Source organism: Mus pahari, chromosome 1 (genome assembly GCF_900095145.1).
Source record: "Mus pahari chromosome 1, PAHARI_EIJ_v1.1, whole genome shotgun sequence".
Taxonomy (NCBI): domain Eukaryota; kingdom Metazoa; phylum Chordata; class Mammalia; order Rodentia; family Muridae; genus Mus; species Mus pahari.
Genome location: NC_034590.1, coordinates 82,142,917 through 82,164,177, shown reverse-complemented (window position 1 = coordinate 82,164,177; position 21,261 = coordinate 82,142,917). Strand labels below are relative to the sequence as shown.

The 21,261-nt window shown below is 48.9% G+C and overlaps 1 protein-coding gene across 9 annotated transcripts in view; it reads right to left on the bottom strand.

Moving 5' to 3' along the window:
- Positions 1-21,261, bottom strand: part of Mical2 (microtubule associated monooxygenase, calponin and LIM domain containing 2) — a 129,916-nt gene that overhangs the window by 6,530 nt on the left and 102,125 nt on the right. For 6 of the 9 annotated variants that reach the window (XR_003845298.1, XM_021194157.2, XM_029547136.1 and 3 more), the window contains 8 exons: positions 20,089-20,157; positions 16,844-16,987; positions 14,913-15,038; positions 13,739-13,957; positions 13,465-13,566; positions 11,923-12,048; positions 3,026-3,133; positions 1,486-1,672 (listed from right to left, as the gene is read on the bottom strand). Coding sequence is in view for 8 of the 9 variants with exons in the window: in XM_021194157.2 (XP_021049816.1) it covers positions 1,486-1,672; positions 3,026-3,133; positions 11,923-12,048; positions 13,465-13,566; positions 13,739-13,957; positions 14,913-15,038; positions 16,844-16,987; positions 20,089-20,157 (1,081 nt within the window). In the remaining variant the exon portion in view is untranslated. The remainder of the gene's footprint in view (positions 1-1,485; positions 1,673-3,025; positions 3,134-11,922; positions 12,049-13,464; positions 13,567-13,738; positions 13,958-14,912; positions 15,039-16,843; positions 16,988-20,088; positions 20,158-21,261) is intronic. The other 3 variants (XM_029547137.1, XM_029547146.1, XM_021194165.2) reach the window with 3 other exon arrangements.

Genomic DNA, 21,261 nt, shown 5'->3' with positions numbered 1-21,261 from the left:
TTGGTTGGCTTTCTCTTCTCTTCTCTTCTCTTCTCTTCTCTTCTCTTCTCTTCTCTTCTCTTCTCTTCTCTTCTCTTCTCTTCTCTTCTCTTCTCCTCTCCTCTCGTTTCTTTTCTTTTAAGACAAGGTCTCTCTGTGTATCCTTGGCTGTCCTGGAACTCACTCTATAGACCAGGCTGGCCTTGAACTCAGAGATCTACCTGCCTCTGCCTCCTGAGTGCTGGGCTGAAAGGCATGCGCCACCACCTCTATGGTAGGATAGTTTTAAGGCACACAATTAGAAGCACAGTGTCACATTGTCCTACATTCTATATGATAGTAGAAAATCAAAGGTTGAAGGATTAAAAGTGACCTCTCAAAGCTGGAGAGATGGCTCAGTGGTTAAGAGCATTGGCTGCTCTTCCAGAGGTCCTCAGTTCAATTCCCAGCAACCACATGGTGGCTCACAACCATCTGTAACAGGATCTGATGTTCTCTTCTGGCACGCATGTGTACATGCAGAAAGAGCACTCATATCATATACATAAAACAAATAAAATCTTTTTTAAAAAGGTGATCTCTCTGTACAGTGACTGTAATTCTTTGCAGATGAGCTCTGGTAGGCCACTTAGTCAAATTGGTGCAAATGTTAAGGCCAATTTTATTATTCATATTTTGTGTGTATGTGCAGGTAGGTATACTCATGTGTGGGGGTAGTTATGTGTGTGTGTAGATTAGACCTTAACTTCAGCTATAGTTTTTCAGGTACCATTTACCTTGGTTTTCTGCTTTTGTTCTGAGACAGGGTTTCTCCCTGGAATACATGGATTAGGCTAGGCTGACCAGCCAGAGAGCCCTAAGGATCTCCCCAGTGCTGGAATGATGAACATGCACCAGCGTACATTGCTTCTCTTTTTCTTTCTTTTCTGTTTATTTGTTTGGAGACAGAATCTCACTGTGTTACCTGGGCTGGTCTCAAACGTCAGAGACCAACCTGACTTTGCCTCTCTAGTAGTGGGATTAAAGGTGTGCACTACGGCACCTGGCCCCATTTAAACAAAACAAAACATGGGTTCTGGGGACTGGACTCAAGCCTTCATGGCTGCATGACAAGCACTTGATTTATGAAGCAATCTCCCAGCCGCACCTGCTTTATTAGTATACCATCATCCATGAAGTTCTTATTGTGCCATTAATGCTGGGCACGTCACACAGTTTATCAGGTTTGAATATCTTGGCCTCGAAGGCACCATGAGAAGTGGTAGGGCTGAATGGGATAGTGAGAGACCTCAGCAGACAGTAGGTGTCACTGTGTCTGGTGTACTGTAGGCTTCTGTTCTCCATGGTAGCATCTCCCAGTTCCCCTAAGCAGTGTTCCTGATGATATCATACCCCATGTTGGTAAGTGTTGGGTATCCTAGAGCCTCCAGAGGGCTGGGACCCCAGAGCAAGGTCACATCTGAGACCAAGGTCAGAGGTCAGTGCTTTCCTGGCCCCCAGGGTTACCTTCATCACAGTCAAAGGCATAGGCAGCCTGGCGCAGGGTGGCACTGCAGATGCTGCATCGGAAGCACTCTCGGTGGAAAACGTGGCCCTCGACACTCAGCCGCTCCATCACGTATACACGCTTCTTACAAAAGTAGCAGGTGTCCTTGCCGCCCAGGCTCAGGGGGGGCGCCTTTCGCAGGGATTCCTGTGGGCAGGAAAAAAAGCAAGGGCTGAATAAGTCTTCAAAGGCCAGGCCTAGGATTGCTGAAATTCTTTTAAAAAAAAAAATCACAGGGACTTCTGCAGCTTATGTCATTGCAAAGAAGAGCGTGGTGCGGGAAGACCCTCACCACACAGCCTCCAGTCCTGCAAGGCCTCTTCCTTGACTGACCTAAATGAGTAGACATCGTGCCCCAATGTGTCTACCTAGTGTTGCTTTCTTGAGTCCTAGAGGACAAACGTCACTGGGCACTACGGTGATGATGTGTAATGGTCAGTGCTAGTTGTCCACTTGATAGACTCTAGTATCACCTGGGAGATGGGCCTCTCTGAGGCTTGTGGTGGATTACCTCGATTAGTTACGGAGCAGGAAGACCCACCCACTGTGAGTGGTACCAACCTCTGGCTAGGAGCTCAGACTGTGTAGATGAACAGCAGTAAGCTTAAGCTGATCTCTCTCTACTTCCTGATTGTGGATGCAGCGTGTCCAGCTGCTTCGAGTTCCTGCTTGACTGTACCTTGAACTGTGAGCTATATAAACCCCCCTGGAGCTGTGTTTGTCAGGGTACTTACTTCATCACAGCAACAGGAAAAGAAGCCAAGGCAGGGTGAACTATATGTCTTTGCCCACTGCAGTGATGGGGACCACACCCAAGTGAGGACTGGGTGTGACCTCGCATCTATTCAATAGAGTGCAGAAAAGGGGTGTTTGTGTCTTCTAGTTCCCCCCTTACTTGCAACAGGGGAGGGAAGGGCTGGAGCAGACTGGTGCTGGGCCTCCTCAGCCGGGGCAAAGCCTCCATGACTTGACTTGCAAGCAGCAGCTTCCAGGCCAGTCCCTCCTGCCCCACTCCTCCCTGAAGGAGAGCAAATCAATAGTCAGTGCCCAGTGTCACTGATGGCAATATGCCGCCTCGAGTGAGGAAGGAGAGAGCCAGAGGGGAGACACACAGGCCCTGCCACTCATGTCTCAGTTCCCAGGTCTGCTTAGGTCAACACTAACACTGAAGCGGGGGTCGGGGGTGGGGTAGGGGACTACAGGAGGGGGAGTGGAGGGGTGGGAGGGCTGTCCAACAGCCCTGCAGAGTCTGGTGCTGAACGGACCCTGAAAGCCACGGATAGCAGGGTGCATGCCTCGCTTGGAAAATCAACCACAAGGACCCAAGTGAAGATAGACTTCGAGGAAATGTGGCTTCCTCCAACCTCTGCTGGATCCAGCCGACGTTCAACACCCCTGCCTTGTTGCCCTGAGAATGGGTCCCTTTCAGTATCCTCACACTCTTGCCCAGGGAGGCTGGGTAAATATCTTCAGGTTGAGGCTGACGGTGCATTTCCTTACCAGGTCTGGAGAGGTGGCCTGTGTCTTAGGTCTGTGATCATTCAAGTACAGATTGACCAGAACTTCAGCTGCAGCCCCTATTCCGCTGGAGACTTTCCCTACTGTCAGCTAGCCAAGAGCAGAGGCGAGGAGTCAAGGAAACAGATAAAAGGAAAGGCAGTTAGCACCAGGCAGGAACACAGGGCAAGGTGGGAAAGGGTTCCTGCCCACAGGAAAGTGGAACCCCAGAGTCTCCAGAGGTAAGCCAGACCACCAGGAGTAGATGCCAGAGTTATGGAAATGGACAGAAGAAGCCAAAAACTGGTGGGAGCAAAAGGAATGAAATGCCTGTTTCTCCTTCTCGGAATTCTATAGAGTTGTCAACTCAGAGAGATAGAGCCAGGGCACAGTGACACATGCCTGAATTCCCAACACTCGGGAAACCGAGGCAGGAGAATTGCTATGAATTTGAGGCCAGCCTGAGTGACATAGTACAATCTAGACTTGATTGGACTATAGAATGAGGTCCTGCCCCCAACTCAGAAAAACCAAACCAAACCAACAAAACCACCAACAAAGCCACAGTCAAGGGTTAGAGGGTGGCATCTGTGGTTAACGGGTCCTTTTTTTTTTTTTTTTTTTTTTTAAATGTAACAATCTACATTTTCCTAATGAGTAAACCAGGTCTAGAAGTTCATGGCTCTGTGCCACACCCTAGAACCTGTCTAGAGTGGAGCTGGATCTCAGCCCTGCCGTATAATCTGCTCAGCAGCCAATGCAGCATCCAGGAAGATAGCTCTCTTGTGGGATGGCTACAGACCAGAATCATTGAACAGCTCAAATAGGGGATGGAATAATCCCACATCCAGGCCCAGCCAACTGCACTTCCCAAGCAGCTCTGACAGACCACACTGAAGGCTTTGTCTGGAGGTGAAAAGTGCATAGACCAAGAGGCCAGACGTACTGGTTGTGATCCCCAGGCTCTTGAGGGAGGCTTCAAGACCTTGCTGCCTTCCAAATTCAACCTCTGAGAGGAATGGCCACAACTAGTAGCCATTTAAACTGCCAGGACTCTGGTAAAAAGTTGCCTCACATAATGAGTCTTATGTGATTAAAAACACCTTTTATCCAAACCCAAGCCTGCTCTTGGAAGCCATGTCTAATCTGGTTGTTACCAGACTTGAGAACTAAGCAGGATGTTCAGGGACTACAACTAAACATGGATCCCCAGCTCCCAGATCAGAGCTATCGTGCCCCAGCATCTGAAGCTAACTCTTCAGATCCCTGACAAAGCAGGGATCATGGCTGAACAGAAAGGAAGGAGAGAAGATTACAGGGACCCTCACACCTTTGGTCATTCTAGAAGCTGTACCATTGAAAGAAGTTTGGGATAGTCACTCAGTATGATGAGGGCTTGGGAGGGGACTATAAGGAACATGGCTTCAAGCTACTGGCAGGCAGGGGTTCTCGTGTCGCTTGGAGCCTCTGAGGAGCCTGTGCAAAGCTACAAGCAGCAGCTGCCAAGCCAGCCACCCCCACAGGTCTAGCCTGGGAAAAATAAAAATTCTGCTTTGACACAGTCTCTTCCTACTTTTAGGAACCTGCGCAAGGCAAGAAATCTGGCTTCTTCTTCCAGGAAGGTTCAGGGGTGTTGGCTCCAGACAATAAGCCACTGTTTGATGTTCCATCCCCTGGTAGGACCCTTGACTCTGCCCCCAAGATAGACAGGCAAAACAGGAGGTTTGCTTGAAAAATAAAGAGGACAGGGAGGCTAACTTTCCCACTGGGTACTGCCCGCCCAGCCTCCTATGATGTGAACCGACTTCACATCACTCTCCCAGAAAGGAGGCATGGGGTGCCGTAACACCCACAGACTATACCCAGACTGTACCTGCCACCTGATGGAGCCGAGATTCAGCCTGTCTTCTCTGAGACTAGAAATCCAAGTCTCTAATGATGAGACCTCATTAACTACTTAGCTAATAAGTACTTTATGCCACTGAACTTCTAAGCAATCCCAACTTATGGGAAAAAAAAATCACTGAAGCTTGCAGAGGACTTTGAGGGTGCTGGGAGTGTCCTCCAAACACACTGGGATAGTCACAGCCTGTTCAGGTTGTTCTAATCAGCTGTGTAAGTCACAAAGCAGCTGGGTGGGGATTTGGGAGAAGTAATGTCCAAAATGAAGACCGCACCCAGACTTTTCATTAGGAGCTAACTAAGTAGGCAGTGGGTCTCCTCTCTAGTCTGCCCTTCCTACCTGCTGGGAACCATCCTAGGTCACTGAGCCATAAAAAGGACTCACAGAGGTTGCAAGGAACTCAAGAGATAGAGACTTGCCTCAAGGGATGAGAGGTTCTTGAAGCTAGTCAGGACCAGCAGGAAAGTGAGCATTACTCTGAAGACTGGGGGTTATCATCCTTCTAAAAATTATTTTAGATTTACTTTATTATATGTGCGTGAGGGTTTGCCTGCATGTATGCACGTATACCATGTACGTGCCCGGTGCTCTTGGAGGCCAGAAGAGGATATCAGATGTCCTGGAATTAGGGTTACAGATGGTTGTGAGCCGCCAGGGTACTGAGATCTGAATCCAGGTCCTCTTAACTGAGCCATCGCTCTAGCTCCTTCTCTCTGTTTCTTGACAAGAGGAAGACTACCTTGGCTCCATGAGAGGAGACTATAACGCAGTCTCTGCCTGGGAGCCAAGTTTTCATCAGCTGGGGAGTTACCAGGGGGCCTGACGTCTGAGAAAGGATGAAATGCATAGCTTGTTCAGAGATGTTGAGAGATTCATCTTGAGGAGAAACATGGCACAAGAGTCACACATTCTTAGCAGAAGACGCACATACACTGAATAGCAAGCCGCATGTGTTTGTGGGGGTGGGGACTGGATGATGGGAATGCTGGCGATCTGTCCTGGAAGAATTTATTTAAATGTGAAACTGAACATTCTGATGATTTAACAAATATTTTTTTTAAAAAAAATTAGCCATTTCAGACTACTCTGGGACTGTTTTTGCAGTGCTGACATAACTTTCAATAGTCTTATAATTTTCAAGAATTTGAATATTTTTCACTATTTGCTGTTCCTTTTTAATTCAAACCATTTTTCAGTGAATTAGTTAGAATGAGTTGCATGAGGTTGGTTATTTGGGGCAGGGTATCATCTCACACGGCCTTTGACTAACCTCACATATAATTTATTTCTCCTCTGTGAACCTTAGTTTCCCCAACTGTGAAGTGGGGAGATACTCCCAAGCTTACAGGGTTGCAGAAGCATCCTAAAATACCCTGGGTAGAAGTGGAGAGGTGGCTTTGAGGTTGAGTGCCTTACTCTGAAACGAGGACCCGAATTTAGTTCCTGGTACCCACATCAGGTACCCATAGCCACCTGTAACTCCAGATTCAGGGAGTCCAATGCCCTTTTCTACAGGCACCTACACACAGCAGACATTAATGTAGACACACAGACACGGACACAATACAAACAAGTGACTTTGGGGGGACCCTCACTGGTGCTGGCCACCTAGAGGTCCTCAGCAGGCAGTCGGTGAAACTGGACCACATGTAGCCTGGAGTTCCGGCTTTTAGACACTCTTTCTCCCTCTCCCTCTTTCCTCTGCACAAACAAGATGTGGCTTTGTCCTCCCTGAGACATTCTTGATTCAAACATAGTGACACAGATATTGTCACAAGCATCAATGCCAGAGGCTGTAGGGGTGACTGGTCTTCCACCAAGAGATAGTCTTCACATAGTTCTGTGACCCCCTTCCATCTCAGAGCTCTATCCAGATGTGAAAGTCATTTTCACACTAGACCAGGCTAGCTCAGCTACTCCCCAAGTCTGTATCTCTGATGTCAGTTGTCCTGTCTTGGCCATCTCTCTAATGGAGGAGGATGCAGGACCCTTTGTGGACAAACAGTGGGACTTCCCCACCTTGGGCCCAGAACTCAGCTCACACAGCAGGTGTCCAGGCTGTGCTTCTCTGCAGATGGGCCATCTATGTCCAACTGGCATGTTCTGAGCACCAAGCAAGCCCACACAAGGCATTTGGGGAACAAGAATCAAACTTCCAGGGGTTTTTGAGCTGAGGGCTTGAGAAAAGGGGGAGGTTCAACCAGCAGAACCTGAATAGCTTCTTGGGTCCTGGGTGGTGGTGGCCAAGGAATCCCCCACTGAGGGAGGAGCTCCTAGACAAGAAAACCACAGAGAACAAGCTATTGGACTTGGTTCCTTGTCTTTCTGCCCAAGGCAAGGCAAGGGCAAGGTAACAACACTTCCTTTTTTGAGGATATTAAAAATGACATGCTCAGAGCTGAGACCAGCCTCGAGAGCTGTGAGCTCCCAGGGAAAGCCTTCATCTGCTTGACGTTACCCCTGGTGATAGGCATGCAAAGTTGGCATCGAGCACTCACAGCTCTTGAAGCTCCTTGGACTCTAAATCACCCAGGGTGGCATTTGTTCTTAAGCGGCTATTTTAGAGCTACGCGCTTTAGGTAAATGAGCTTTCTAGATGTCTCTTCTATGGGGAAAGGGAACAGTGACTCCATTTACTCCCAGTGGTTGACTTATAGGCTAAGAAACCGATGCTCAGAGAGGCCTGTTACCTTGTCCAAGGTTACACAGTGAGCCTTTAAAGTCAAGTCTGATTCTAAGCTCAGATTCTCTTACTTAATAACATCCTACTTCCCTCGTACACACCAGCCACTGGAATATTTAAATCCTTCTAGACTAGTGTATATCAGAAGCCCCCACACTGCTGCCAAGCCCCATCCCTGGGACAAAGGGAAGATGCTATGGATGGAGGAGGGGACTTTGAGATCTGTCCTAGTACCAGATAACACAAGACAGATTGCCCAGCCAAAGCATGCCCACTGATGGCATCCCTTTTTAATATGAACAGCCCAGAGTAAATCCTGTAAATCTGGTCTTAACACAAGCACCCAGGGGGTAGGGGAAGCTTGGATTTGAGGGATCACTGCTCTTCTGGTCCTGGTAGTTGGCTAAGCCCTAGTGGCGCAATCCTTGGCCCAAATGCCAAATCCTTCCCGGCCATCTTGTTCTTGTAAGAACTCTGGCAAATGCCAGCAGCCAAAATATGGACCAAACTGACTGGCTTCCCCCTTTGAAAGAAAAAGTGAATAGGTGATAGGGATTTGATGAGACAAAGGAGGAAATGACACTGGTCACAAGACAAGGCATGAAACCCACTGTCCAATGCTTTGACACTAGGTGATACAGCAAAAGGCCTCAAGACTCTGTGATTATTCAAATAAAAGTCCACAGGACCTATCCAAACTTCAAAAAGGCATCATTTGAGAAGGTGCCAGGCACAACCTGAAGGCAGAGCCTGGGCCACATCTCTTGGAGATGGTGACTCATGTTTGCGTCTCTGTGGGTAATGTGTGATCCTCAGGGGGAGTTTGACTCAACCTGCGCCCCTGACAAAGTGACCCACCCTGGACTCTCAGGGTTGGGGTACAACTCCAAAGCAGGATCAGAGCATGCTGGAAGCTAAGCAAAATTTCCAGGTATTTTTCTTCCTCCCCCTTCTGTGAATTGTAGCAGCCTCGTACTGGCAGTCAGAGCACTTCCTCATCTGATGGGAAGAAGCATCCGGTTCCAGGTTTTCTTCTTGGGAGAGATACCATCAGGATGGAATGAGACTGTCTATCAACAAGTCAGCATCTGATGTAAAGGGCAGCCGAGTCTGTCCTCAGAGGAGGCTAGGACCATGGTAGATACTGCATATGCAAAGCCTGGTTTTGCCCTAAGGATGTGGAGTTTGGAGGGAGGGAAAGGTGGAGGCAGGACAAGCAAGATCCTATCCAAGAGGCCTGCAACTGGACCCTCACAGCTCCATCCCCAGCTGCCTACCATGGACTCACCATGAGAAGAACCCCGGGAGTCTTTGAGTGTGGGCACTGAGGGACACTGAAGCACAGAGAGATTCAGTCACTTGCCCATCTCGCCAGGGTGACTCCTCTTAAGAGCACCCAAGATTATCCCCAGCCACATTTGAAATGTACATTGGCCTGTGATTAACAAGCTGGAAGCTGTTACAATGTCCCAGTTATGGACGGTGGTAGGACACACCTTTAATCCCAGCACTTAGGAGGCAGAGGCAGTCAGATCTCTGAGTTCAAGACCAGCGTGGTCTTCAGAGTGAGTTCCAGAACAACCATGGCTACATAGAGAAACCCTACCTCAAACAAAACCAAACAATAACAAAACAAACAAACAAACAAAAAACCCAAACAAAAAACCCAAAACAAAAAACAAACAAACAAATCCCAGTTACACATCTGCCTCAGGATGGGTGGCTGGGGTTGTTCTGGGAGATGGTAAGGCAGAGGATCAAGTCCACAGAAACAAGGGAAAAGCTCCAGCAGAGCCATCTCAAAGCCAGCCTCAGTCAGTCTCTCCCTCCCCAGGTTTGGAGCTTCCCTTAGACGGCTTACAGGCCGGTATCTCTGACAGAGCTCTATCCATCTACCTCAGACAGATCGTCGGACTGTGGTTGAGAACCATGGACCCCGGGATTCTCCTTAAACCTTTCTCTTCTTATCTACTTCTGCCTCTGCTCAGTTCTCACAGACATACGACAGCCTTCTTGCCCATTCTACTTTATACTGCTCCTTGTCTCCAGCACCCTAGTTCTGCTAATGCTGTAAATCTTCCACAGCAATTATCGTCTTACCTTGTAACATATATGGCTTACTTATACACCACATTAATATTGGTTTTTCCTCCTATTATAGCACAGCCTCCTTAAGATAGAGGCTTAACTCTGACTCATTGATGCCTATGCCAAGAGTCTGAAGTATCCAACCAGAGTTTAATAAATACTTGTTGAGTGAAGGAAGGTTCACTTGGTGGCTTAGTGAGAGACCTTGGTTAAAAATTGACCAAGAGCCGGGCAGTGGTGGCACATGCCTTTAACCCTAGCACTTGGGAGGCAGAGGCAGGCAGATTTTTGAGTTCAAGGCCAGCATAATCTACAGAGTGAGTTCCAGGATAGCCAGGGCTACACCGAGAAACCCTGTCTCAAAAACAAACAAACAAACAAACAAACAAACTTACCCAAGAGCCTGGTGAAAAAACCCTTGGAAGGGGCTCTATGATGGTTGGCAGGGATAAGCTGACTATTGACAAGAGTTTGTCAGATCCAGGTTCTATCTCCTGCTACCACTTAGGCGGTAGAGAGAACCTCTTGAGGGTAGAAGAATATCAGGGACACAGAGAGGGAGGGCTTTGTCAAGATCAGCTTTGAAGGGCCCAGAAAACAGAAGAGAGGCTAGGCAGTGAGACTTAAGGTGGCTCTGGCTGACTACTGGAGCCACTGCCTGGCCTGTGGTCAATGCCTTCCCTCCTCACCTCCATCATTCCATCAAGATCAATGGTGGAGGTGATGTTTCCCATGGTGGGAAGTAGCTCCCTGGATAGAAAGTCTGTCCTGAGACCTTGCTGATGGTGCTGGCAAAAATGTCCATTTCTACTCACATAGCTCACTACGATGTGAGCTAGGATCCCCCTTTACACTGGGAGTGGGGAGAGCAGTGGCTCTGATGGGCCAGGGGGCTTAAAGGCAAACAGCTGACAGATGTGCTGACGCTGACAATGATGCTGCTCAGGATGCATCTGTGCTTAGACCGTGACCATACCTGTTTTTCAGTAACACTGGGAACCAGGAGTGCCTGTGTTACCTCCTCCTGGTTTTAGGGTAAGCTTTATGCCCAGGGGATGGGGAAACCAGAGGGGGCCAGGTAATAAGATTTCATCTTTCTTTTGAGATTCTTTCTATGCACATCTCCCCGCTCAGGGTACTAATGGGAACAGAACTCCCAGTTACAAAATGAGGGGCAACTTGGAGATTTTTTGCTAAGAGAACAGCACGAAGCTGGAAGTACACCAGCTCAGGAGCACAGGAGTCAGGGAACCTCAGACAGGAAGCGTTCAGCCCTGCATGCTGACCTCTGCAGGAGACAGGCCAACAACAGACTGTGAGCTCAGCGGAACAGTTTGGCTCATCCCAAAGGTTAAACATGTGTCTTAGATCCAAACTAACTCTTGTTCACAGAACAGTTCACTCTACTGAGTCATGGCTGGCTCTCCACCTCTCTCCCTCTGAGCTAGCTAACTTCTGTACTGCTACCCAAATCATCCTTCGAGAACATAGGGTGGATCTTTCAGGAGCTTGCTGTAGCTTAGTCACAGGATGAAACTCAATAACATGTTGATAGGGCCCTGTGAGACTGTCTGCACATCCTCACACACTGTCACCCCAAAGCTGGTGACAGACATTCTGCCCTCTCATTTTATGTCAGCCATGTCTATTCACCTTTACACACTAATCACTTCCTAACACACCCTAGCCCCACACCTCTGTCTAGAAAACTGTTCCCGTGGAACCTTCCACACAAGTCTCCTATCATTGCCTCTCAACTCTCCCCAGGCTTCTTTCTGTTCCTATAATCTTGCCCAATATACATCTTACACAGTTCATGAATAGTACTGTATTAAGCTTACTGGGTCAAATTGTCATTTGCTTAGGCCAGGCATGCCACATATCAGCAGCTCCACATATTAAACATGTGATTATTCTTATGATGGGGGTGGTGTCTCTGTTCAGATGATAGCAATGGGCCCAAAGCTTCTCTTTAATTCCTCAGTATCTGGGCAGGGCCAGACATCTGGGTCCCTGATGAATGTTTTATATGTGAGAGCGATGCTCACAGTGCCGGCTGGAGCTGTTCTGCTACATGTATGCACTAACACAAAACCCAAACGAGATCTAACAAACTTCCATCCTAGCCAAGCCTGGCTCCAGATGTTTGGCTGTGCCGGCCAGATGGAGCCCGAGAACAACTCAGAACATGTAGGGGTCGGGGAGGCGATGATTCAGGGCGACTACCTTTCTGGCAGGAGAAACAGAGTCGGCAGCGGGTGGAGAGGAAGCAGCAGCTGGATGATGAGACGGAAGGCAAGAGGGAGGAGATGGAGGATGAGCGTGAGGCACGCGTTTAGATAGGAGTTTATCCTGAATGGAACGGAGACAGAATAAAGACAGGATTATAGCTGCGGCAGGCGGAGCAGTCGCACCTTAGACATACCCATGGAGGAGTAGACACTGAGGCCTGTGTCTCAGGATGACACAGAAGTGTGTCTTTGGAGCCAAGTGGGATTATGTGGCTCCTGGCTGGATGCATTCTGCTTCAGTTCCAGCTCCCTGAAGAACCCCCAAGGAGACCCATTCTACTCCTGCTTAGAGCTGCCCCAGACTCCAGTGCTCCTGAGAAGTCCTCACAGAGTTTGGTATGAGGGAGCAGCTGCAGGCCTAGGAGGGGAGAAGCCCGAGCCAGCCGGGGCAGACTGCCATAGCTGGGGCTTCTGCAGCTGTAGGCACACACTCGCTGGCCTCCTGGAGGCTGCTAGAGCCCTGGCAATGAACTCAGTGCAGAGCATCCCTCTGTGCATGACTCCAGCAACAGCTGGAGACACAAGAGGAGGCTGGGCGAAGCTGGCAGAAATGTGTCCTAGAGACGGCTTGCTGAAGAAGGAGGATTTAGCAAGTATACTCCCACTCCCACCTCCAGGGCTTCACTACTACTCTTTCAGTTCCTGCTATGCAAACACCTTTTTTCTACCAGTCTCTAAGTAAGTAGGCGGTCTGGAGGAAGCTGTACTTCCCAGGCGAAGGCAAACTTTCTTGCATTAGCTTAGTATTGCTGCTTTGAGAGCTGAGGTTGAGGCATAGCTTTGGCTCACCAATCTGTGCCTCCCTGATTGGGAGGGATGGGGTATAAGGGCACAAGAATTTGGCTCGCTTTCACCTTTAAGGCACCCAGAGCCTTGCAATTGACCAGCAGTCTCTCCTTGCAGTGGCTCTCAGGAGGCTCAAAGTCTACTTAGAAATTAGCCAAGCACGCATGTATCCACATGCCACATGCATCCCAGGATAACTACAAACATGACCAAGCATATCTGTGCATGACAGTGTCCCATCCCAAAGTCAAAAGACTAGATACCCTTGACTAAGGCTGTTCCCTTTGATTTAACGTTACTTGTTTAGAATCAAGGTTTCATCATGTAGCTCTGGCTGACCTGGACCTCATTGTAAAGACCAGGCTGGCCTCAAGCTCACAGGGATTCACCTGCCTCTGCCTCCTGAGTGCTGGGTTTAAAGGCTTGTGTCACCATAGTCAGACCTACTAAGATCTCAATGGGGCATGCTTTTGCCCTGAGTTTATTTTCCTGTCTCCATTTTCCTTTGTCATAATGTATCTACCTTCTAAAAACTGCGCATTTGGGTCTCTTAGATACAAGCTCAAATTTATCAATGGCTTAAAGAGTGAGTTTCTTCTTGTACTACAGAAAAGCTTCCAGGGCTGGTCCATGGCTACCTAGCTAGATACCCAGCCCTGGTTCCTGAAGACTCCGGAAGCCCCTGGTTTACCTGTGGTAAATCCCCGTGTCCAAACATGGAGGCCAGATGAGCTGCCTTCTCTTTAATGTTCTTTGTGTGAAATTCCCTGTTAGCCAAGTTCTGGGCCCTCTTCTGCAGTCAAGGTGAGAAAGGAGAAGGATAGAGATAGTGGCCATGAGGGTTGCCACCAAGGGAGAGGGGAAGGAGTGAGCCAGGTTTGTCTCCTCACACACAGAAGGGAGGGACCCAGCTGAGGAGCAGGTGGGATGGGACATGGACACAGGCAGGCAGAGAGGACGGTCACCTGAAGAACCTTTTCTTCTACTTGCTGTAGGCGCCGCAGCACCCCGGACAGGGCCGGTGCCCCTTGGCGGGTGCGAGGTAGGGTGGCGAGATTTTCAACCCCACCCAGTTGCAGGTCTGACTTGGCCCTGGCTCTCCAGGGTCTGCTGAGGCACTCGCCACTAGCCGGTACTTGGTTGAGTTCTCTGAGCACCTGTCCTGTTGCCACCGTGGAGGAGAACTGAGAGAGAGGGGAAGTCAGCTTCTTTCCCTTTATGGGCCCCACCTCCATGAGGAACCACATGAGACAGAGACAGGGCACGCATCAGGTGGCACCTTGAGAAAGGTCACAGAGTAGCCTGGGTGGAGGAGGAGCTTCTGCACTTGTATTGGTGTCTCCAGCACCCGATCAGCAGTACTTGGTCCTGGGCCTAAGAGCCTCCACCCGAGACAAACCTCTATAACTTCAGTTCCCATGGAGACTGCCTAGGATGCTAAGGAAGGTCTGGTCCATCCCTTTAGAGACTGTGATTGATCTAATTATGCACGAGCATTCCTCACCCTCAGAGGACTGGCAAGCACACAGACACACCGTTGCTGCATTAGTCCCCACTGACTGCTCTCTTCCTCTGCCATGAGAGCAACACAACATACCCAGTGCTGACCAGGTGACCCTGGGATTCGTGGGTCCTCATCCTGACTACGACCAGATTCCAAAGCCAGAGATGGGATAAGCCACAGTTTCTCCATGTAGGCTCTGGCTGCTCAGACATCTGGAAAGGCTTTCACCATGCCCCAGCCTCAGCTCTTCAGTGGGTGTACCCACCAGGTCCCCCTGATTCCATTCCACCATTACTTTTTCAATAACACTTGGAAAACAGCTTATTCACTAGCTCTCTGTACTAAGCTATGACATGGGATTCCCCAAAGTGTCACATGGAGTAGCTTACTTTCCCCCGGAAGCAACAGCATCAAGAGTGAGTGTGGATGGTTGGGTAACACCTGTGATGGCCCGAGGGACCAGTGGCATATACTCCAGGTGGACTGATGTGGTTGTTCTTATCCATAAGGAGGGTGCAGTGATTTTTACATTCAGCCATATTTGGGGGCTAGAAGGAGCAATTGATCCCACCCCTTGGCTCAAAGTCCCCTCCCTCTGGCTTTACCAAAATAGTATCCACTGGAAAGAGCCCTACCTGCCTTTTCAGAGGAGGTGGAAGCCTGGAAGTGGACTCCTCCAACTTGGGGCAGCGAGAGGTATCAGGAGGGTGAGAGGCAGAGCACAGGACAGGCTTACCTATGCCTGAGACCCGGCGGCAGTCCTGAGAGGAGAAAAGCAGGTCCACAGAGGCAGCCCCAAGAGACAGGAAAGAAAAGGCAAGTAAGACCCAGGCATACAAAGGGAACACAGGAGAAACAGGGAGAAGGAGATGTGGTGTGAGGAACAGAGATGGGGCTGGCGAGGTTCCTGCAAGCCTGGCCCAGCTGGGAAACTGGATCCCTGGCTCTGAAAGCACGGGGATGGACAAGTCCGGTAGTCCCCTGCTCTGGGACGACGTGTGAATCCCACAGGCCTTGCTTTTGGCTCAAACTCAGGGCTCTGGGCCATCATTGCCAGCCTACACAGAGCTAGGGGCCATCATTGCCAGCCTACACAGAGCTAGGGTATCTAGTCCAGTCCTCCCAGAAACAGAGAGCTCATTGCCCACTCCAGGACAGTGATGTCCAGGCCAAATGGATAGAGCCCTCCCTAACACTGGGGCTTATAGGAACCAGGCCTCCAGAAGGGTCCTGGAAACTATGCTTAGACAAAGACAGGACTCAAGAAAATTGCTCTTTAGTAACAAAGCCACTTCCTGGGGCAGGTTAGTTATTCAGGAGTGGTGTGGCTTACCCCAAGACCAAGGAGCTATTCACGATTGCCTCTAAAGTTAACCAGTGAAGAGACTATCCCCCCACAAAATGAGCCAATTTCTGCCATGGGTTTGGTGTCTTCCATACACAAAGGGAATCTGATCCCAGAGTTTTGTAATAATGACAATATATCATAAGGTGACACTGTGTATCCAAGGCAAGTGTACTGGTTGGTTTTGTCAACTTGATACAAGCTGGAGTTATCACAGGGAAAGGAGCTTCAGTTGAGTAAATGCCTCCATGAGATCCAGCTGTAAGGCATTTTCTCAATTACTGATCAAGGGGGGAAGGGCCCCTTGTGGGTGGTACCATCCCTGGGCTGGTAGTCTTGGGTTCTATAAGCAAGCAAGCTGAGCAAGCCAGGGGAAACAAGCCAGTAAGGAACATCCTTCCATGGCCTCTGCATCAGCTCCTGCTTTCTGACCTGCTTGAGTTCCAGTCCTGCATCCTTTGGTGATTAACAGCAGTATGGAAATGTAAGCCGAATAAACCCTTTCCTCCCCAACTTGCTTCTTGATCATGATGTTTGTGCAGGAATAGAAACCCTGACTAAGACAGCAAGTGAAGAGAGCACAGACCTCAAGTGAGTGAGTCAGAGAGGACTCAACAGTCTGAGGCACAGCAGACAGCCTGCCCTGGCAGGGCACAGCACCCTGTCAGGGTCTGCTGGGGCAGGGAACACTGAGGAGGTTGGTCAAGTCCTTGTTGTTATCTTAGTCAACACCTCTGGTTGGGGTGTGTCACTTCACCATGGACTGGTCTCCCACAGTCTCTCAGTTCGAGTGGTCCCATCTCACATTGGCTATGGATCATGGTTTGAATGCAAAACCAAAGTAGAAAATGGATTTAATTACTGCAAGATGAGCACCAGCAAACTGTGGCTCATGGGTCTAATCCGGGGGCCTGTTGGTGTAAATTGGTTTGACTGGAATGCCACCACACTTACTCGTTGAGCATCCACTGTGGAAGACTAAATGTTCTAGCAGGACAGTGTGACTCCAAAGTAGAAAAGCTGCTACCTGTCCCCTTGGAAAAGTCTGTTACTTCATAACCTGGAGGCTGAAGGGTCTTGTTTTGTTTCTGTTATTTAATTATTTATTTTGTTGTTGTTGTTGTTTTTTTGGTCAGACCCAGATGGTGAACTTCAGTCGATCTCTAACCAGAAAGATTCTGCCACCAGAGGGTAGGTCCAGGGACCATGTGAAGGCCTTACCTGTTTCATGACTGAAGGGTTCCGAGTATTCTCCTCAAACTTGGCTAGCAGCTGATTGGCCATGTGCTTGACTTTGTTCTGATTGCCACCTTCTTTAGCATACTCTTGATTGGAGCCCAGGCTACGGCTGGAGAAGGCTGGCAGCTGCAGAGATCAAAGCAGCACATTGGGATCCAGGTGTCCTCAGAACATAGGGCCCCTCTATGAGACCAGGCAACAGGGATGAGCTCAGCACAACGGATGCTCACAGCACAATGTGTGTGCCTAAAGAGTGGCATGGCCAGCTTGGGAACCCAGCAGTTAAAAGTTTGAACTAGGACTCTTTCCCTCCCAGCCCTGGGACCTTGGTGCTGGTCTTTGAATTTGCGCCATCTACAAAATGGGAGGAATGTTCTACTTCAAGAGGTTATTGCAAAAAAAAAAAAAAAAAAATCAGTTCTTATAGAGAAGTGTTACATAAAATAGTTTCCAAAATGCATCATTTGGCCGAGAAGTGTGAAGAGAGAGAGAGAGGGTGGAGGAGGGAGGGAGGGAAGGAGGGAAGGAGGGAGAGGTCAGTTGAGCACAGGTTCATAAGCACAGGTTCAGCTGGGCTATAAGCACAAGCTTTAAGGCAAGTTTTCTCTGCTGCTCTGTACTCCTGTTCCCAAGTTCACCCACAACTCCAACCTTTAAATAAAAACCAAATCAGAAATAACTCTAGATTTACACCGAAGGTGCAAAGAAGTGCGACTTGCTCTTGAGCACCCCTCTCCAGCTGCCTCTGATGTAGTTTCAGGAATAATGTTATCAGAGCTGGGGAGTGGACGCTGGCTTAACGCTGTGATCTGGACCGGGGGCTCTGTTTGGATTGCGTCAGCTTTTCCGTTCCCACCCACCTTCGGTTCCAGGCAACCATCCAGGATCCCACGCATTTAGTCATCTTGTCTCCTTAGTCTCCTCCAATCTCTGGCACATCTTACTTGGCGCTTACACTTCTGAGGGGCACTTGGCAGCTATTTTATAAAAAGATCCCCAATCTAGGTTGGTCTGATGTGTTCTCACATTTAGCCTGCACTGGAGGTTCTGGGGATTCATGGCACAGGGGTGAAGGGAGCTTTGCACCCATCCTATGAGAACTCATGATGGTAACAAGGCTGTAAAGAGTGATGAAGACCTTGTTACAACAGTTTATAAAACTGAGTTCCTTCTCATCCACCTGCTAATTAATAACATTTGAAAATTTCTAGCATTTACTAATGTCTTTTCCTGGTCTGTGGGGATCTTTTCCCAAACACCTCTGAACACAGAGGGGAGTACTGTGCCAAGTGAGGGTGGTCGGCCATCTCAAGGAGACCATGAATCTTCCCCAGAGGAGCAGCGTCTTTGAGGTGGTAAAGCTGCATTCATTCAGAGGAGACACAAGCTAAAGATGCAAGCTAAAGTTGACTGTTCTTGAAATAAGATCCCAAAGAGAAACAGCCTGAGGGAGGGAGCAGTGTATGCACATCACAGTCAAGTGTTATACAGACACAAAATGGGGAGTCACTCCACACTTTAGTGTAGGAAGTGGGGTTTGCACATGAATAGAGGCTCAAGGGTGAGGGGAAAGTTTACTGACTGAACACTGTTCGCACAAAATCAAAGTCAGCCAGTACAGTGGGCTCACACTCACTGATGTACCAATAACCTTTTTCCAAACCAGATTTAATTTATTGGTCCAGGGCTGCGTTTCTCTTTCATTTTTATTTAAAATAATCATTTTGTGTGTGTGCATGGGTGCGTGTAATCGTGTGTGTGTGTGTGTGTGTGTGTGTGTGTGTGTGTGTGTGTGTATGAGTGTGTATGACATGCCTGGAGAGGGTATTAGATACCCTGGAACTGCAGTTTTAGGCAGTTGAGAGCTACCTGACGTGGGTGCTGGGAGTCTCTGGAAGAGCAGTGAGCTCTCTTAACTTCTCTCTCATTCCTCCACTCCCTGAAGCCACAGTTTGATGAGACCACCCCCAAAATCTCTGAGAACACTTCAGATGGGGATAGTGAACATGCTCACATTGTAAGATGTGACGAGAACTCTGGATTTCTTTCTATCAGAAAATGAGGTAAAGAGTGGCGGCTGAGCTCTCTCAGGGTGGGCTCCTGGCTTGACTGACAGCTTACTCGCTGAGAGGTGGGACGAGTCTGAGCCATGATGATTAACATTTTACAAAATACAGCAATAAAGCCTCTTCAAGCACACAGAAGGGGCATGTCTCTTCTGAGTCCCGTGAATCAAGCATCAGTGTAGCTTACAAATTATCCCATGTGCCTGAGTCAGCTCTGACGTTAGCCAGCAGGCTAGCTAAAGCTCGCACCCATGCCTCCTTGACATATGCACGCTTCCTATTGCAGAATTAGGATAGCTTTGACGAATGGCACAGGGTAAAGTGATTGGCACACAGACATGAAGACTCAGGTCCCCCCAACACCCACATAGAAAGCTGGGTGTAGCGGTACATGCCTACAGCTATGGCACTGGGAGCTGGAGGCAGGCTGATCCCTGGGACTCATGGCTGGCCAGTTAAACCTAACGGAGAAGACATCACTTTGTTGTAAGACCGAAATAAGGTGGAAAGCAAGCAGGAAAGACGAGTGGCACCAATCTCTGCCTTCGCATGCACACAAGCACGGTTAGCCTCCAAGATACACACAGGCACAGATAAATCTTATGTCTCTTCAAATTATTTCTTTAGAATTCACGCCCACTTTATGCTAACATTTTCACAGGCAAGTTCTAGACTTTGACACCCAGTCTCCTACAATTCTCTTCTTTCACCAGATGGTGGCACTTGAGAGCACCCAACATTTGCCTTAAGACACCAAGTCCAAAAGGCAGTTAAAAAATGCAGAGGGCTTGCTGGTGTCTCTTTCCTACTTAGTGTAATTAAAAATTCAATATTAATTATCTATATTACATAGGTCATCTTATAAATCTACAAGCCCTGCAGTCTCAAGCAGTTTGGATGTATCAGCACATCTGACAGACAAGCCCCTCATCCCCAGGAAGTTTCATCCTACAAGGTTACACAGCTAGAAAGAAGCCAAGTAGAGAACAGAACACTGGCTGATCTTTTTTTAAATCAAACTGAGCCTGGATCCCAGTGGCTCATGAGAGAAAAAAACAAAAAACCAAACCAAACCAAATGGGACGAGGGCTAGTGACATAGCCAAGCCACCGGTCCTCAAGACATGGAGGCTTTGTATCAGCTGAGCCCGTGCACACAGACCTCTTCCAGGTTGTTCAAGCCTTGTCGCCTCCTCTTGTTCATGTCATTCTCTTCAATCTGGGTGTCCACCTGCAATGACCAAGAAAACATGGTGAGCTCAGAGCCGTGGACAGTGTTAGAACCAGAAGCACAGAAGGATCCGTGCTTGTCTGGGAACAGCTGTCTGCCCAGTGGTAGACATGGGCTAAGATGGCCCCACACAAGTGCTCCCACGGAGTTATGGTCAGGCACAGGGGAGAGTGTTTCTCCTCTATCTCAGCATCCCTTTGCCATAGGCTGGGTAGGCACCATCTCTGTCCCAGTGCCTAAGGGCAGAGCCAGGCCTGGCCTGGGGACACCTTTTGTGTGAACTGCCTTGTGAAAAGTACCAGACTTTCTGTTCTCCCTGGGCCACCCATGAAGAGGCAGCACAGGTTCACCTGCAAAGTGCATTCTTAAGGAGTGAGCTGTCCAGGACTTTGGTGTCAAATTAAGCCTGAAACCCAGGCACCATTATAAGATTTAATACATTTCAAAGAGACATTAGATCCAACCTGAGATCTAAAGATCAAATGTCCAGCTTGCCAAGGCCAATGCAGATTTACTGACTTCCCTACTAACTGTAACTATCCACAGACACATTCCCTTTCATAGACATTACCCAGCTAGTCTGGTAATACCTTGTAGCTCACTCCCTGCTCCCATAATCTGAACAATCTACCCAAGGCCTGTGAAACTGGCCTGGACAGATGAGGAGAGTGAGACTGGGCTCTCACCGTGACCTCAGGTGGGGTGGAGGCTGGACACGGTAGCTTCCTCCCATGTATCTTTGATCCCAGATTAGGTATACTTCCTAAGGATAAACATCTTAGCTGCCAGCTTCCAGTGGCTCAGACCTCCTCCCAATGGCTATTTCCTCCGGGGGTGGGGGAGTCTGGAGTCAGGACCCACAGAGCATGTATCAGATCTGCATGGATTCTCCTACACTCTGACTTCCTCCATGGCATGGCCACATCCTAGCCTTTCAAACACTGTAAGTGTAGGAAGAGGTGCTATAGGTTCACTGTAAACCCAGGCATAACACCCATCCAGCCCTGATCACGGCCTGGCCACAGAAGGGTCATTTCAGGCCTGGCTCTTCTGAAATCGCAGTCTAAGCATAGAGTCTACAATGCATCACTCAAGTGTAGTAGT